This window comes from Staurois parvus, unplaced genomic scaffold (genome assembly GCF_062004578.1).
Source record: "Staurois parvus isolate SC_StPar_1 unplaced genomic scaffold, SC_StPar_1.0 ptg000031l, whole genome shotgun sequence".
NCBI lineage: Eukaryota > Metazoa > Chordata > Amphibia > Anura > Ranidae > Staurois > Staurois parvus.
The window spans coordinates 14,237,493-14,256,645 of record NW_028317827.1 but is presented as its reverse complement, the minus strand read 5'-3'; the positions used below and the strand labels follow the sequence as shown (position 1 = coordinate 14,256,645).

At 40.5% G+C, this 19,153-nt stretch overlaps 1 protein-coding gene across 2 annotated transcripts in view; it reads left to right on the top strand.

Annotated features, from left to right (window-relative positions):
• Positions 1 to 19,153, top strand: part of TTC21B (tetratricopeptide repeat domain 21B) — a 132,623-nt gene that overhangs the window by 82,410 nt on the left and 31,060 nt on the right. For both annotated transcript variants that reach the window (XR_016307954.1, XM_089660237.1), the window contains exons 16-23: positions 1,196 to 1,268; positions 1,421 to 1,531; positions 1,616 to 1,754; positions 1,886 to 1,992; positions 5,039 to 5,227; positions 6,320 to 6,430; positions 14,799 to 14,880; positions 18,276 to 18,426. Coding sequence is in view for 1 of the 2 variants with exons in the window: in XM_089660237.1 (XP_089516363.1) it covers positions 1,196 to 1,268; positions 1,421 to 1,531; positions 1,616 to 1,754; positions 1,886 to 1,992; positions 5,039 to 5,227; positions 6,320 to 6,430; positions 14,799 to 14,880; positions 18,276 to 18,426 (963 nt within the window). In the remaining variant the exon portion in view is untranslated. The remainder of the gene's footprint in view (positions 1 to 1,195; positions 1,269 to 1,420; positions 1,532 to 1,615; positions 1,755 to 1,885; positions 1,993 to 5,038; positions 5,228 to 6,319; positions 6,431 to 14,798; positions 14,881 to 18,275; positions 18,427 to 19,153) is intronic.

Genomic DNA, 19,153 nt, shown 5'->3' with positions numbered 1-19,153 from the left:
AATTTTATGCGTTGGGCAATCGGAAGCCAGTGGAGAGATTGGCAGAGAGGGGTGGCGGATACGGAGCGGTTGGTATAGCATGATTCTGTGGAGTAGATGTGTTCATGCTTGCTCCATCCATGCCTTACTGTTTTATTTGTTTGTTCTGGAATTGCTGGTTATTTGTCACACTTATTCTCTCAATAGAATTTCTTTGATTTTAATAAAAAAAACAAAAACGTTGCAAGTACCAAAAAATACCTGTTGGGCTGCCAGAAATTGTGTGCCTCTAACTTACTGTCTGGGCTGATAACACAGTGCCTCTGCGCACTGGAGTCCCAGACAGCATTTTCAGCCCTGCCTGCTGGACTACATAGTTTTGCCTATCACTTGCCTAAACTCCTTCTTGTGATATATGAAGATTTGTTAAATTGTGAAATTCAACCTTCCTAATATACATGCCTGCATGAGCAATAAACAAGTTCACTATAAAGTGAACCTGTGGTCAGTTTGTGGGCATTAAATCATTTGCATAATTGTAACAAGCAGTAAACAAGTTTTAAAATAAGCCCTCACTGAGCTCTATAACTGCAGGCACTGTGGAGCTATGTTTCCCTAGAGTTCACAGCGGAAGCCCGGGTTCACACTGAATACAACTTTGAAATTGTGAGACTTCAAGTGAAGTTGTACAATTTCAAAGTGGCATGTCATTGCGACTTCAGCTGCAACTTGTAAGGCATCTGTCAATGCAAATCGCACCAGAAATTGGAAAACGCAGTGCAGGAAATACTTTGTAAATTGGTGCGACTCTTACGAAGTCGGAGTTGCACTGATTAGAGCGGTTCCATTCCTGATCATAGGGTTTGACTTGTCATGCAATTTGACACTGTCAGATCCCATGACAAGTGTGAACCAGGGCTGAAAACCTCCCAGTCATTCTTTTAGCAAGATTAGTTCACATATAATCCTCTCACTAGAGATCTTGATCTTTGTTCATGTTAAAGATGATCAGGTTGGAACGCTGCTTTTGTTACCTTGAAGGGGAACGATAGACTGCTGAGAGAACAACACGGACAACTTCATTACTTTTGCAGCACAGTTTGAGGATAAATTGTTTCACAGTGCCTGTAGGTACAGAGGTCAATGAAGGTTTAAAGCTAGGTGGAATTCCTAGAAAAAAAAATAAACTTATGTTAAAATGTTTACTGTTTTTCAGGGATCTGGTTGATAAGGTTCCAAGTTCTCAAACATATCTCCTTCTTGGTGATGCCTATATGAATATTCAAGAGGTAAGGTGAACAGCCTAGAATTCTCTGTAATGAGATCTACTTTATTTCCTGTGCTTGCTATTAGAAGATATTACAGGTTCATTTTAAACATTCATAGGTACATTTCTGTAGGAATAGAAAACATTAATAGTATTTATTTTTATCTTGTTAAGCCAGAGAAGGCCATAGATGTTTATGAGCAGGCTTTAAAGAAGAACCCCAAAGATGGGACACTTGCCAGTAAAATTGGTAAAGCCCTCATCAAGACACACAACTATGCTAAGGTACTTGCCATACTTTTTCCTGATATAAAATATTTTCATGTACTTAATCATTCATCATTGACAATGTGTTGTGGTCTTTGACAGGCTATTAGTTACTATGAAACAGCTGTGAAAAGCGGTCAACAGAATTTCCTCCGCTATGACTTGGCCGAGCTCCTATTAAAACTGAAGCATTATGAGAAGGCAGAGAAAGTTCTGGTGCAAGCACTGGACCATGAGACCGGTATGACTGAGCTGCTTATTTGCATTTTAGCAATTACAATTCAAATTTCTAAAATACTGTAGTCTGCAGAATTCTTTGCAGCATTCATTTTATTGAAATGATCTGAATTTAGTTTATTTTTGCCTTTTAAGTTAATGAGCTATCTCCTCTTATGGATGACAGCCGTTACCATGTTCTGCTTGCAAAGATTTACAGCAAGATGGAGAAGACAGAAGAGGCCATTGTTTCCTTACAAAGAGTAAATTATTATCTATATATTCATATTGTTTTTGTCACTATCCAGTAAAATGGCTATGTAACCCCTTAAAGCTGAACACTAGGCAGGTATAAAAAAAACACACACCTTAATGTGGCTCTGTATTCATGGATACATCTATACTTTTTTTTGCAAGCAGTGTACGTTCCTCAATTTGTACCAGCCACTTGCAGTCTCCTAGACAGTAGAGTTCAGACTAGGAGAGGGAAAAGCGGCACAAAAAGCCAATCAGCTGTGCTGCAGCAGTCTTGTACCATCAATGGACTTGTTGATAGGGCAAGAGCAGATTGATAGGGAGATGTGTTCAGTGTACTGCTTCTCCCAGTCATAGGCTGAGGAGGGACAAGAGCTGCAAGTGCAACACTTAACTGCAGCAGAGGAAAATCAGGTCTCCTGCCCTGCCAGACAGGTCTGTGCTGTGCAGTAGAGCTGTGTAAATTTCAGGACTGAATTTTTTTTAAGAGCCGCAGTTCCTTTTTTTTTCCACTGGAAATCTGGCATTATTTCATAGCCTAATTGTAAAATTATTGGAATCTGCTAAACACAGGGGCGGACTGACCATTTGGAAACTCGGGCACTGCCCGAAGGCCCGGGGTCAGTAGGGGGCCCCATGAGATGCCCCTGGTACCTTTTTCATAGGCTTTTTTGAGTTTGGGCAAGGACACGGGCCCCATGATACCCTATTGCCCTGGGGCCCCATGAGTTGCCAGTCCGCCCTTGGCTAAACATTTATTGGATGTTAAGGGTTTCACTCCACAAACCCCTCTCTTGGCTAAAGACCTTCTCCGGGAAATCCTCAAACTTTAGGGCTTTGGAAAATGGAAGGGTTCTGGTATTCTCACTGTTTCCCAGAATAACTTTGAGAGTCAGTTAAAATTATTTAAACCCCAGTCAGACCTCTTCCAATATCTACATTTGCGCTATGCTCTACAGTACTAGTTGGGTACTACTAACATGACGATTGCCCCCACTGCACTCTTTGAGTTGGTTACAACTGCTTGCACAAAGGGATTGATCTCCCTATTATACGCACATTTGCACACCAGATTTATCCTTCAGCTACTCATGAGGTGTAGGCAATAGTGGAGGACTGACCTTGCCATTTCCTAGGAAACCTGGTAGGAAATACTACAGGCACTCCCAGAGATCTGGCCCTGTTTCTCATAGAACTCATTAACTCATATTGTTTCAGTTTACTATATAGAGTTTGATCAAGAGATGACTCCTGTTCTGTTAAATGTGACTCCAACATGGGAGATCTATTAAATTTACTTTGGAGAGGCCCAAAATTAGTGCGAGACTGAGACAGACATTTTTACCACAAATTGTCTTTGGCAATTTAATAAATGATACCCCACTTATCTGTATCCTGGAATACTTCCATTCCTAAATCAAAATTGATGTTGAATGGCTATATATACACTGATCACCCATAACAGCATGACCACCCAGATATATTGAGTATGTCCCGCTTTTTCTGACAAAACAGCCCTGACCCATCAAGGCATGAACTCCACTAGGCCTCTGAAGGTATATTGTGGTATCTGGCCCCAAACCATTAATAGCAGATCCTTTAAGGATGGGGCCTGCATGGATCAGTCTTCTTTTTCCAGCACATCCCACAGATGCTTAATTGGATTGAGATCTGGAAAATTTGGAGGCTCTGTCAGCACAGAAAACTCGTTGAGTTACTCAGACCATTCTTGACCCATTTTTGCAGGGTGCTTTATTTTGCTGAAAGAACACTGCTGTCAGGGAATACTATTTCAAGGAAGGGGTTTTCTTGGTCAGCAACAATGTTTAGGTAGGTGGTACATGTCACATAACATCCACATGAATGTCAGGACTCAAGATTTTCGAGCAGAAAAGGCCAAGTCATCACCTTGAAGACCCCTTCTTCCATTGCTCTGCGGTCTAGTTCTGATGCTCATATTAGCAGAAAAGAACAAAGAGACAAGAAGTCAAGGGATGCCAGTCATGGACAGCATGGGTCCTCAGGTAAAGTGCTAATGCGTTTCAGGTGTCAAGCTCCCTTCATCAGAGCAATAGATCTATTGCTCCGAGGAAGGGAGTGCGCCTTGTTTTGTTCTTTTCTGCTAGTATCAAGATTCCCCGATCTACCAAGGGCGGCACCTCAGCAAGTGCAAGATTCCATTTTTGGTGCAGCAAGAGAGATTTTAGCTCCGGTTTCTGGTTACTGTCTGATGCTCATATGCCTATTGTAAATGCTTTTGGCTGTGGACACAAGTCAGCATGGGCACCCTGACCTGTTTGCATCTATGCAGCCCCATTCACAGCAAACTGCGATGCCCTGTGTGTTCTGACACCTTTCTGGCAGTACCAGCATTAACTTTTTCAGCAATTTGATTTACAGTAGCTCTTCTTTTGGATCAGACTACATGGGCCAGCCTTCGTTCCCCACGTGCATCAGTGAGCCTTGGCCGCCCATGACCCTGTTGCTGGTTTGACAGTGTTTCTTCCTTGGACCACTAATATTAGGTCCTAACCACTGCAGACCAGGAATGTCACACAAGAGTTGCAGTTTTGGAATTGCTGTTACCCAGTCATCTAGCCATTACAGGTTGGCCCTTGTCAAAATTGCTGAAATCCGTACACTTACCCATGTTTTTCTGCTTTCTACGCACCAACGCCAGGGACAGCATGTTCACTTGCTGCCTATTGTATAATACCGACTTTCACATGCCACTGTAAAGAGACAATCAATATTATTCACTTTACCAGCCAGTGGTCTTAATGTTATGGCTGATTGGTGTATATCCCTGCAGTATCAATAAGCTTGTTAAAGGCCAATCTGCTTACTTTAGACTTTAGATTTCCAGGTCCAGTTTTATTTGCTATTGTTGAACTGCAGTCCACACATTCTACAGGCCACTTATGACCCAAAGACTGTGCTACATAATAAGTGACAATATAAGTGACATATACAGAGAGGCTTTTAAAATAAATATCTTGTTAAATTATGTAACTGTGAAATAAGCTGAACTTCTGTCTCTACTTGTGTTGACAGGCCAGAGAGCTGCAGGCCAGAGTACTGAAGAGGGCACAGCTAGAGCAACCAGATGCAGTCCCAGCTCAGAAAGTGCTAGCAGCAGAAATCTGTGCCGAAATTGCCAGACATGCTGCAGCCCAGCGTGACTATGAGAAGGCCATCAAATTTTATAAGGAAGCTCTGGTGTACTGTGAAACTGACAATAAGGTGAGAGGTACTGAACTGTACCTTTGCAGACAGATGCTGACTGTCTTTTATTTAGTATAAAGGAGTGCAGTCTGTGAACTGGTAACATTCTAGTTATTTGCAATGTTAAAGAAATAGGATTATTGTAGTATTGGTCTGCATTTTATCAAAAATATTTATCATTTGTATGCTTTATATCCCAATAGCTAGTCTAAGGCCCCTTTCATATGGGCATTCTGATCAGGTCCACCTGTCAGTTTTTCAGGTGGACCTAATCGGAAAGCCTATGCAGCCCTATGGACAGGCGGATGTAAACAGACTTGTGTGCTTACACCCACCTTCCTCTGGGTCCCTGCAGGCCCTGCAGTAAAAAAAATGGGGAAAAAGACAAAGTTTCCTGCCTTTCCATTTTTGTAGACTGGATCAGAAGTAGCCTGCTGTAAAGAGACAGCGGAGCCCAGTTATACCTGGCCGCCTGTAGAGCAGCTGACGGGTCCGCACATGTCAGTTGGACAGAAACTGAACAAGCATGGATGTAACAACTGTCCCATTTGGCTTTGATCAGCAGGGAAACTACTTACAGATGCCCTGCTGATTGGAGTGGACTCCACCCCATGTGAAAGGGGCCTAAGAGAGCAGAAATTGCCTTTTTATATAGGTTTATATAGGTCATGGGATCAGCTACCATTTTCTACATAACCGCCCCCACCCGATTTCCCCCCCACTGGCATTCCTTTGTGTATAATGGGTGACCCTTGTCAGTTAGATGAACAAAACACATGATTAGGATATAATACACAAGTGTTTTATCTCAGATGTTAACTTTATTCATCTGTCTGGTTGCAGTGGACAATGCTTTGTGAGATGCATTAATATTGACACTTCCAGCGCCAATCACACAACAGTGAAAGTCAATTGTGCAGAAGTTTGATTGCATGATGCATAATATGAGAAAGGGAAGAGGTTGAGAGGAACTAAAAGTGTGGAATTCTCTTAGAATTATTCATAAAAAAAGAAAGTGCTTTGATTACTGTAAAGCTAAATTTTATGGTATACACATTTTATTTGCATGTATAGTTTGTTTTTATGCCCTTTTGTGCTTTTACTGTCAAGGTGATAATGGAGCTTGCACACCTGTATCTTGCACAAGATGACATTGACTCATGCCAGCAGCAATGTGCCCTCTTATTGAAGAATGACCAGAACAATGAAGCTGCTGCAATGGTAAGTGCTAGCATACTTGATCAAGGCTATGGTGAGCTAAAAGAGATGGGTATGTTTTTTTTTTTTTGTTTTTTTTTTTGTTTTGTTTTTTTATCTTCATATGAAGTGTTAGGCTAGTGACAGGACTTGTTCAGAGTGCTGGTACAGCAGAATGAAAGGCGATGTAATATAAATTCATAGATAAATTATAGCTACCAGACCCTGACATGAACCTCACCTGGCTATCCAAAACCAAAGTAGTCAGCAGCTCCAAGTAGAGTAGATGCTAAATTTTAAGAAACAAATACTTGCCAGCCCGTGACGTCTAGCGTTGTCTTCCTTGCACCCCAAGTCATCACAGCCTTTTTTTTTTTTTTTTTGTTTACTTCTGTCCTTCCATTTTGTATTTGGGCTGGCTATCACTGCTGATCACTTAAAGCTGGTCCCCTGCTGAAGCTCCGCTGTGCATGCATGAGATTGAGAGCCTGTGGGGAGACTGTCCTGAAATTTTCTGAGATGTGTGATGTGATATATCAGGAGACTGTGGGCACTGCAGACTGTACCTAGGCAAAGAAAGAAGTGGAAGCAAGTACCTTGAAAATAGGATTTTACCTTACCCCTTCACTGTATTTATTAGGGATGCACTGAAATTTCGGTGGCCGAAACGTTTCGGCCAAAAACACCACTTTCGGCCGTCTGCCGAAATGAAAACAAGCACTGATACGGGTGCTGAAAAAACCTCGCCACAGCCACCCACCTGCTGCTCGGTAGTTCTCAGCCTTACCTGAGAAACCATCGAACGATCCTGGCGCTGGGCATAGAGATTAGTGAAGGAAAGATGGCCTCCACTCATCTCTGTCCTTGGAGGACCGCAGCGATGTAACTTCTGGTTCCGGCCATTTTTTTTCTAATTTAAAGCACTAGATCAATGCTTTTTTTTTTTTTTTTTTGATCCAATGCTTTACATTACAGAGGAGAGATGTGGGGTCTTATTGACCCCATATCTCTCCATAAAGAGGACCTGTCACTAATTATGTCTATCAAAAGGGAGGCATGCGTCTTTTGTGATAAGAATAACAGTGATTAAATGTTTTTTTAAAGAGACAGTGCAAAAAAACCCCAAAAACATTAAATACATTTATAAAAAAAAAGTTTAAAGTGCCCCCGTCCCCCCGTGCTCACATGTAGTGGTGAACGCATATGTAGGCCATGCCCACATATGTAACTGGTGTTCAAACCACACACTTGAGGTATCGCCACGAATGCAAGAGCAATAATTCTCTGTAACTTTACACTGCTGACTTGTAGAAATGTTTAAAGCATCACCCATGGAGATTTTTAAGTACAGCAGTTTCACACCATTCCACGAGCATGAGCAATTTTAAAGCGTGACATGTTGGGTATCTATTTACTCGCCATAACATCCTCTTTCGTATTTTACAAAAAAATTGGGGTATATATTGTTTTGGTTTTTTTTTGTTTTTTTTAATCAAAGTGTTTTTTTTCCAAAAAATATATATTCATTTTTAAAAACTGCACATTTCGGTTTCAGTTTTCGGCCAAGAGCATTTTGAATTTTCGGTTTCGGCACCAGAATTTTCATTTCGGTGCACCACTAGTATTTATAGAGGAAGTCATGTTTGTCATTCAGGCTGCTTTCCTGATTTGGACTTCAAATAGGTGTTTCTCGGTTCATCTTCATTACTTGTGGATAGGAAAGTTAATAATTTACAGAAGCTTGGAAAGCAAATAAGAATGTGTGTGCTTATAGTTCAGCTCACATGAAGCACCAAGACAAGAGCAAAAGGTTTTTCTTCTTTTTCAAAATGTTCTTAGCCTGGAAAATGAAAACTAAGGCCTCGTTCACACCACGTCTGCACCTGTCTCTGCAAGGACACAAAGAAATAAACTGTTTTCTATGTACGCTGTTCACACCACTACACTAGTGTCAAATGCATATTTTTTCTGCGCAGAAAAAATATGCTTCATACAACACCAACGTTATGGTGTGAACAGAGTATAATGCAGCCACCAAATATAAGGACTGGTGAGTTATAGTACATACACTTTTGTTTATAGATTTAGATAATCTTTAAGACGGATGTCCAACCTGGGGCCCACGAGATGCATGCAGCCAAAGATGGCTGTGTATGCCGCCCAACACAAAATCGTAAACTTACTTAAAAATCTTGATTTTTTTGGGGGGGGGGGGAGAATTTTTTGGAAAATGCATTTACACTTAGCAAAAACATGCAGCTGAAGAAAACTATGACCGTGTCTCACTGAAAGTCAGTGACTGGACTTTCATAAGTTTTATCTTCCCAAATAAAAATATCCCATTCTTCACAATGACTCCTTATTCATCCATCAGTTTTTGGCAGCACCTATATTTGTGAGCAACTATCTTCAGGGAAGAAGCACACGAAGGGCAAAATTTGAACCAAAATATCTGATGAGTACCTTGAGAATGCACTAAGAATTGCTACTACATTCATCAAACCAGATATTTATGCGTTTAGTTTATCAAAAACAGTGTCAAATATTGCATTAGTTTTATGTTGCCCTCTTTTTTACTTTTGTAATAAAAAAAATAACTATAAAAATGAAGTTTAATTACTCAGATGGGTACGTTATCTATATCAGTCTTCAATAAAGTTGCTCTAAAGGCTGAAGGGTTCTTATCTTTATGTATTCTATGCATGAAGGTAAAAAACCTTCTGTGTGCAGCCCCCCCCCCCCCCCAGCTCCCCGCAATCCTTACCTGAGCCCCGTCCAATCCAGTGACATTCTCTGTCTGGGAATTCTTCCTCCTCATTGGCCGAGACACCTGCAGGAGCCCATTGGCTGCTGTCAATCACAGCCAGTGAGCCAATAAGGACAGAGTGGGGGGCGGGGCCGAGCTACAACTTTGTGTCTTATAAATGCATAGAGTAGCAGCTTGGGGACGAGCACGCAGTGGTGCCCCTAGGGCGAGTGACTTTCCCATGGGGCACTGCTCAATGGGGATCAGCTAAGAGCGCCGGCGGGGACCCAAAAAGAGGAGGACCATGCCTGCTCTGTGCAAAACCACTGCACAGAGCAGGTAACTATAAACATGTTGTGATCTGCCTGACTTTTTCTGCTCATCAGCTATCCTTATTGTAAATGTATTTTGTGTTTGGTCCATGACAATTCTTCTTCTTTCAATGTGGCCCAGGAAGGTCAAAAGGTTGGATACCCCTGCTTTAACCACTTCCAGACCGGACACTTTTACCCCCTTCCTGACCAGGGCAATTTTCAGCTTTCAGTGCTATCACACTTTGAATGACAATTGCACAGTCATGCAACACTGTACCCAAACTAATTTTTTACCATTTTTTTGAGACAGATAAAGCTTTATTATGGTGGTATTTATTCACCGCTGGGATTTTTATTTTTTTTACTATGTAAATGAAAAAGACCAAAAATTTTGAACAAAAGTGTTTTTTTTATAAAATTTTGCAAATAAATAATATTTCATCATAAATCTTTGCCAAAATTTATTCCGTTATCTTTTTAGAAAAAAAAATTAGTTTATAACCAAAAATTATAATTTTTAAACATTTTTTTTTTACATTTTTATTTTATTTTTTTCTATTATTTTTTATTTATTTATTTATTTATTTTTTACATATTGTCACCCTAGCAGTACAGTGTCACCATGGTGACACTGTACTACTTGTGAGGGATGATGAAGATTTTTTTTTTTTTTTTTTACACTGATTGCTTTTACACCCATATAGGATGAAAAAGCAATCATTTCTCTTTCTCTCTGTGTGCATTCCTGCACTCATTGAGAAGTACTGAGTGAGCTGTGATTTGTCACAGCTTGTCACATGGTACAAGGCTGTTGTGAATAACCTTGTACCATGTGACCTCTGTGATCATTCACAGATTTCACACGTAGTAAGCAATGATGTCACAAGTGACATCTTGCTTACTACTTTGCATGTGATCACTGATTGGCCAATCAGTGATCACATGATCGGGACCTCGTACAGAGGTCCCGTCTGACGATCGGTGTTTCACTGTGTCCGGAGGACACAGCTGGCACCGGATCGCGGTGCTGCGCGCTCACAGGGAGCGCGCACAAGCAGGGTGCGGGGAGGCCGTTTATAAACGGCCACCCGACCCTGCAGTGCCACCGCCCGGCCGTTTATATGCAACAGCCGGTCGGGAAGTGGTTAAGATCTCTATTCTACATTTTCAGGCAGCCTGACTGCTCGATCTTCTGGTAGATAGGTGGCCCCTTCAATATAAGCTCATTAGACAATGTAAAGAGGCATTATGAGAGGATATGGTGCAAAATGCATTCCTTTATGGTGATGCATTTGCTTTTAATATTTGTTATTCACAGAAAATATTCCAGCACTTTTTCCATCTAGTGGAGTTACAGTGAAGGAAGTCTCTGTACACTGGGATGATGTCATTTTGTCCTCCGTGTCTGGCAGCTTTAATATTTTGAAGTTAATGTGTGTTTACAGCAGGCTCTTGTTTTTGTAGAACACCTAATCTTTATTTTTTATGATTATTTTTTTTTTTTTTTTTTTCCTGTATGGGGCTGGTGCAAGCATAACTTAACATACTTCATCTATTTTTTTCTCATTTGGTAACATGTAGCTTTAAAAATCCAAAATAATAAACATTGTAAACAGTTACATCATTTATCTGACTTCATATTAATTTAATTGTTTTCTTAGTCCATTTAGAGACGCCTGACACTATGTTGTGAATTGCATGCAAACACTAGTATTGTATTTCTTATAATTCTCTTATTCGGATATGACTAAGTGCATCTTTGCATGAAACGCATCACCATTGTTCCCTATCTGTTGAACTGTGCATGTCTGATTTTTAAAAGGATTTACAATAAATCATTTTGGATCTTTTACATTCTGGTGTGTAGTCACCCGTTTTTACTTGCTGATACATTTTTTATTTGCTTATTTTGGTCAATTAAACAGACAGTTGAAACAGTTTTGTTATATCTGTTCCGAAAGTGTAAAAACTTATGATCCTGCTAGATATTGTGGAAGCTGGTAGCGTCCAGTGCACTCTGATTGTGCTGTTCTCTTATCCGTTACATTGCTACCAGCTATTTTTGTGGACTACAAAATGCCTCTATCCAATGTTGTGGAGAAAGGAAGAGGGGAGGTGTTCTGTAGACTTTCCCTAAGGCTGCCCTTCCATTCATTCTGTATGGCTAGTGTGCACTGTCACACTAGTACAGGGAGTGTGTTACTTGTAGGATCACCAGGTGAAAATGAAGGAAAAGTCTGAAAAAGAAAATGAATACAGAAACTGCATCCAAGGACTGGCAATCTGCAAAATATATTTGATTTAGGGTTTACATACACTTTAAAATATAGGTACACAACAGGAATATTGCAAAGCTTGACTCTGTGTTTCTTGTGTACCCCAAGAAAAAAATCACCCAGAACATCTCTCAGGCTTTGATCAGTGCAAGTGAGTGGCTCTGTTTTCTGTTTTGTAATAATGCGATTACACTAATTAGTCTACTTTCCTTGGTTCTGCTGGTGTCTGCTGTGAGAAATAGTAGTGGCACATCTTTCCTAACAGCAGTCACAGTGCTAAACAGCCAGTGTCTACCGTGCTAGGATACATGTGTCTGTCAAAGGATATGAGCATTAATGGGTGTTCTGCAATGGGATGCAGATTGCTGCATGTAATGTTCACCAATGACCTAACCTGTGTGGTGAGAACACTCCTTGTTGTACAGGAGATGTGTCCCTGATTGCCAGGCCACTAATGAAGGGCCTTGATGATGCTGGGTATCATCCACAACAAAAATTAGTCAGCGGAAATAGGCTCAAAAGAAATTTCAGAAGTACAATGTAAACATCTCACAAACACCAAGTGGGCACTGCCTTGGGCTTTTTCATTTGGAGATACAGCACACAGAAAGAAAGTCAGCCTGGGTAAACACACACATTTTTTGTTTTTTTTCAACCGGAGGGTTGAATGAAAAAAACCTGACTGATCATCAACACAAGCAATGTCAATGCACACAGCTTGCCAGAATTCACTGATCAGAGCGCACAGCCATTGGCTGGTAGCACTATTCAAATGCTGGTTTTCCAGCAGGACCGTTCAACAGAAGTCAGTCGTTAGACCAGCTTTTGTTGAATAGGCAGCAGTGCACACAAACCAAAACTCGGACAGTTCCTGCTGAACCAGGTGATTTTTGACCCGCTTGTACCAGGGTATAGACAACACAGGATTACAGAACTACACTTCCAGTGGACTAGTTATGTGCTACAGTGGGGATCGAAAGTTTGGGCACCCCAGCTAAAAATTTGTATTAATGTGCATAAAGAAGCCAAGGAAAGATGGAAAAATCTCCAAAAGGCATCAAATTACAGATTAGACATTCTTATAATATGTCAACAAAAAATAGATTTTATTTCAATCATTTACACTTTCAAAATAACAGAAAACAAAAAAATGGCGTCTGCAAAAGTTTGGGCACCCTGCAGAATTTATAGCATGCACTGTCCCCTTTGCAAAGCTGAGAAATGCCAGTGTCATGGATTGTTCTCAATCATCGTCTGGGAAGACCAGGTGATGTCAATCTCAAAGGTTTTAAATGCCCAGACTCATCTGACCTTGCCCCAAAAATCAGCACCATGGGTTCTTCTAAGCAGTTGTCTAGAAAGCTGAAAATAGTTGATGCTCACAAAGCTGGAGAAGGCTATAAAAAGATAGCAAAGCGTTTTCAGATGTCAATATCCTCTGTTCGGAATGTAATTAAGAAATGGCAGTCATCAGGAACAGTGGAAGTTAAAGCAAGATCTGGAAGACCAAGAAAAATATCAGACAGAACAGCTCGCAGGATTGTGAGAAAAACAATTCAAAACCCACGTTTGACTGCACGATCCCTCCAGAAAGATCTGGCAGACACTGGAGTTGTGGTACACTATTCCACTATAAAGAGATACTTGTACAAATATGGTATTCATGGAAGAGTCATCAGAAGAAAACCTCTTCTACGTCCTCACCACAAAAATCATTGTTTGAACTTTGCAATTGAACATATAGACAAGCCTGATGCATTTTGGAAACAAGTTCTGTGGACCGATGAGGATAAAATTGAACTTTTTGGCCGGAATGAGCAAAGGTACGTTTGGAGAAGAAGGGGCACAGAATTTAATGAAAAGAACCTCTGTCCAACTGTTAAGCATGGGGTTGGATCAATCATGCTTTGGGGTTGTGTTGCAGCCAGTGGCACATGGAACATCTCACGAGTAGAAGGAAAAATGGATTCAATCAAATTTCAGCAAATTTTGGATGGTAACTTGATGCCATCTGTGAAAAAGCTGAAGTTAAAGAGAGGATGGCTTCTACAAATGGATAATGATCCTAAACACACCTCGAAATCCACGGGGGATTACATCAAGAGGCGTAAACTGAAGGTTTTGCCATGGCCTTCACAATCTCCTGACCTCAACATAATTGAAAATCTATGGATAGAGCTTAAAAGAGCAGTGCATGACAGACAGCCCAGAAATCTCAAAGAACTGGAGGACTTTTGTAAGGAAGAATGGGCAAAGATACCTCAAACAAGAATTGAAAGACTCTTGGCTGGCTACAAAAAGCGTTTACAAGCTGTGATACTTGCCAAAGGGGGCAGTACAAGATATTAACTCTGCAGGGTGCCCAAACTTTTGCAGACGCCATTTTTTTGTTTTCGGTTATTTTGAAAGTGTAAATGATGGAAATAAAATCTAACTTTTGTTGACATATTATAAGAATGTCTAATCTGTAATTTGATGCCTTTTGGAGATTTTTCCATCTTTCCTTGGCTTTTTTATGCACATTAATACAAATTTTTAGCTGGGGTGCCCAAACTTTCGATCCCCACTGTATATGAATTCTATCTTCTGGGAATCAGAAGGAACGTGGATCAAGGTAAAGTAAGTGGAGTTTCTTAATTGAACACAGTTGCTTCATTGCTGGAAAACATAGCAGCCTACTAATAGGTTGTAAAGAACATTTTTTTACATTGTTGTGAACCCCATTTGGTAAAGCACATTGTAGTACTTTGATGTAGCTTCGGTTTTCCTTAGTCTAGCTACATCAGTTTGACTTGCCCCCTGCACAGTAAATCCCATAACAGCTAGGATGGGAACAGATCCATCATAACTGCAGCTTATCTTGGCTAAGAGCACTTTGAAACAACTAGGTGGCAAAAATAATATTGGCCAGGTTGGAAAATTTCAAGTAGTCACTCACTGCTATCAGAATTGAACATTGCACATGGCTGCATGCAGCATACCATGTGGGTGTCAGTGGTGTTAAAATAATTTTTTCATTGTTATAAATATTTTTCTTCCTGTTTTACACCCTGCAGATGATGGCAGATCTTATGTTCAGGAAACAAGACTATGAGCAAGCCATGTTTCACTTTCAGCAGCTGCTGGAGCGTAAGCCAGGTAAGTGTACACTGTTCAAATGTGTTGTCCTTTTTCTATTAACCTCCGTGGCGGTATTACCGAGTGTAGCTCGGGATAAAGTTTCAGTACCACAAGCGGTTACCCCGAGCTACACTCGGGCTTACCATGCGGCGCTGCTCCACGATCCCTCGGTCACTTACCTTGTCCTGCGCTCCCGCGCTGTCCCTCCTGCAGTGTCCCCGGCAATGTAATCCGGCAGATGCTGGCATCTGTCATCTGGGTTCCGTTCCCTCCGAGCGTCGGGACGTACGGGGGACGGAACGGCGGGAAATTTGAAAATAACAAAAAATGACATTCACTAAAATCACATAGTAAAACATTCCTGTATCAAACCATTTCACATACATTTTGTCCCTAGTGCTGCTTTGTCCTGTGCCCTGCCTACATTTTTACTGTTGTTTCTGCCTGGAAACTGAGAAACGTCCATGGCGTCCAAAAAGCGTCCCTTTAGGTCAAAAGTGGTTTTAGACCAGCTACAATACAGCAAAAGTAAATCAGAACTACTTGCAGAATTGAGTGATAATGATTTGTGGGGAAATTCGTCATCAGACACTGAAAACGATTTTGCGACTTTGCTCAGTGATGTGCGAACTTGGCGCTATATTTAAAATTTCAGTGTTTTTGGTTTGATTATATTGAATAAAATGTATTGTATTATTATTATTTTTTAAGATTATTTATTAAATTATAATTTATGATTTCGTGTTTCAAGTTTTATCATACCCGGGATGTTTACTAGACTCTTGTTCGGACAGATTTCAGTGAGTTATTCCTAAAAATTAAAGGCCTACAATAAAAAAAAAACATATTTCCATGCAAAAAAATGTACCGCTTTGAGCACAGAAATATGGACATAATCAGACCGCTACGGAGGTTAAAATGCCTTTGCAATGCTCCAGAAGAGAAGATTTCTCTCTGAAATAACAGGTTATGGACGGTGATCCTGGACCAAGTATGGCAACCCTTTTCCTAAATGTAATACTTTCAGTGTGTCTCTGGGACTCTGTGCCCCTTCAGCCAAAGAGCATTTGTGAGGTCAGGAATTGTTGGTTGAGAAGACCTGGCTCACAAGCAGCATTCCAGTTCATGCCAAAATTACTTAATAGGGTTCAGATCAGAGTTTTGTTCTTCTCCACACCAAACTCATCAAGCCATGTCTTTATGGAGCTAGCTATATGCACAGGGGCACAACCATGGTGGAACAGAAAAAGACCTCCCTCAAATGGTTTCCACAAAGTTGGAAGCACAAAATTGTCTAAAATGTCATTAACACCCTTTAGTAGAAGCACCTGAAATCAGTCATTCGAAGGGGTGTCCACATATTTTTGGCATATTGTGTGTCAAGAAATCTGACTTCCCTACCATAAAGGGATCTCAATGTTATTATTTAGTATAGGAGCAGTAATGAGTCCACAGTTGAGCAAATCTTTTACAGATGGTGATAATTGAAAGATCTATAATTAATTATACCAATGGTTCAAAAGGGGTATGTGTGGTTGTTCCATTTTATGCATTCCAGACATAATCTAAAAGGATTCGCTAAAGCTGATAAACACTTTTTTTTTTTTTTTTCTTTTTTTTTTTACATTAAATCAACCAGGTATGAGAAGCAACATAACCTTTTATCATAAAGGAGCAATTACTCTTTAATTTGTATTCCAGTGTGGTCTAAAAGTTATACAAAAGTCAGTTTGCAGTACAGGAGAATGTGTATAGGGTGCATCAATGGAGGAGGCTGTGGACAGAGAGGTGTCAGCCAAAGATGGAAGAGGAACTGAAACACAGGCACTGGGCAGCACTTCTGACAGTTGAAGCAGACTCTGTATGTGGAAGTGCAGTATATCCAGATGAACTTTAATGACAACATTTAGCAACACTTTACAAAGTGGCAGGTAAAACAGGTTCTGTATAATCCGTCAGGATGCGGTACTCTATCCACCGTGCGAGAACCCGCTGTGCCAACCAGCAGCTGCAGGGGGAGCTGAAAATGGGATGTCCAAGATGGTCGCGGCAAGTGCCAGGGTCGCTGGAATGCACACTGGAGTGCACACGGTCCAGGAGACCGGAAGTGACTTAGGCGTGGAACAGTGACGCATTTCAGAGCATGCTCAGAGCTCCTTCACACTCCAGTGTGTGTTCCAGCAACCCTTGAAGTTGTGTCAGCCATGTTGGACATCCCATCTTCAGCTCCCCCTGCACCTTATGGTCGGCATAGCGGGCTCTCGCATGGTGGATAGAGACCCCGCATCCAGACGGATTATACAGAGCCTGTTTTAACTGTCACTTTGTAAGTGTTTTATAACTGTTGTCATTAAAGTTCCTGGATATACTGCATTTACAATAGAAGCGCCTTCCTGTTTCATCAGCTGCCGTACAGGTTGACTGATGTTTTAATGTAAAATTCCAGACAAACCGCTAATTACACCTTTCAAATGCAGATTTTTTTTACTGTTTTATCCCATAAAATTATTTATAATTTTGGACAGCCAGTTTTGTGATAACCATCTGCTAGTCAGGATGGTCCCTCCTTCTTGGTTTACTATTACTGTTTGAGTTAGCTTTACCTCTTCCTGGATCACTGGACAGAGGTGTGATGCAGCCATTGTCCAATGAGCAGGCTGAATCAGGGGTGACATAGGAAATAAGTCTGTGACATCTCAGGATGTTCAATGTGCAAGAGGTACATACATTACAACTGACTGACCAGAATGGCAAATCCTTCGGCAGGTAAAACAGTAAATATGCAGTGTGTGTATTTCAGATGTGCATTAAGGTGTTTGCCCAGAGTAGGGCCAGTGTGGCCCGTTACCTGGCTTGTCAGCAATAAATCTTTAATGGTATAAATAGACAGATAAAAGTGAGCGCTTTCCAGTAAGCAACTGTACACTCCAGGCAACCAACAGAAATCCTTATGCAAATCAGAAATAAAATAGTGCAGCGCTGATAAAGGTAATGATACTAGATGAGAAATAGATATAAGACAAAAATATATAGACGTCAAAAAATCACATGTAAATAGCTGGTGAATATAAATATTAAAAGTCTCACAGCTTCAAATCGGTGCTTGTGTTTTGTATTGATTATATAAAATGCGCACTCACCGGACGTGCACTATTATTGTGCATTATATGTAATATCCAGGTGTCAACAGGTAGTCATCTGGGCCACAGGATGGAACAGGCTCCCTCTCAGGATGGTCAGGGTCCAGGGCCTACAATGCTGTTAATCCAAGGATATCCAGAGTTCACCTATAGGAATGGATGGGTGCAGCTCTCACAGGATATGATAGGAGGCTCCCTATCATCTAGTATTATTACCTTTATCAGTGCTGCACTATTTTATTTAAAATAAATCTTTAATATTTCCCTTTACAGATAATTATGGCACTCTCTCTCGTTTGATTGACCTGTTGAGAAGAGCTGGGAAGCTTGAAGAGGTCCCAAAATTTCTAGATCTGGCTGAGAAGTATTCCTCCAGAGCAAAGCTTGAACCTGGCTTTCATTATTGCAAAGGATTATACTTGTGGTAAGTTTGATATCCCAGCTGGAGGATTATTGGTCTATTTCATAAACTTTGATGAGTAACCACTTGTCTACTGGGCAGGTTTTTTTTTTTTTTATATTTCACTCACATTAAAATCTGCATTTTTATGCTAGAAAATTACTTTAAACCCACAAACAAATATATATTTTCTGAAAGCAGAGGCCTTGGAGAATAAAATGGTGGCAGTTGCAGTTTTTAGTAACATGGTATTTGCTCAATTGTATATCAAATGCATGTCTTAGGGAAAAATACACTAAAATGAGTTTTAGTACACACAACCTCAATATAATACCTAATTTCAGTGCAAAATATAAAAGATGGGCGGCATCAAGTAAACGGATATTCAACATGCCAAGCCTTAAAATTATATGCACCCATGAAAAATTATGCTACCCAAAATTGGCCATAGGCATGGTTTTAAGGGGCTATGCAAGTTATCAGTTTAAAGGTAACCATGAATTATGGCCTTTAAATTCTTGCTCTCATTTCAATGGTCGTGGTGATACTTTGCTTGTTGTTCAATTTCCGTTTACATTCACATTCTCGCCCTACACATGCATTGCATTGTCAGTTGTTTGCACAGAGCATCAGGGATGCGTTTTTAATTTGAAAAAATATATTATTATACAGTATTTATAAAGCGCCAATGGTTCGCTCAGCGCTGTATATTTTTATTTAATTATATTTCAGGTTTTTTTTACACTTTTTT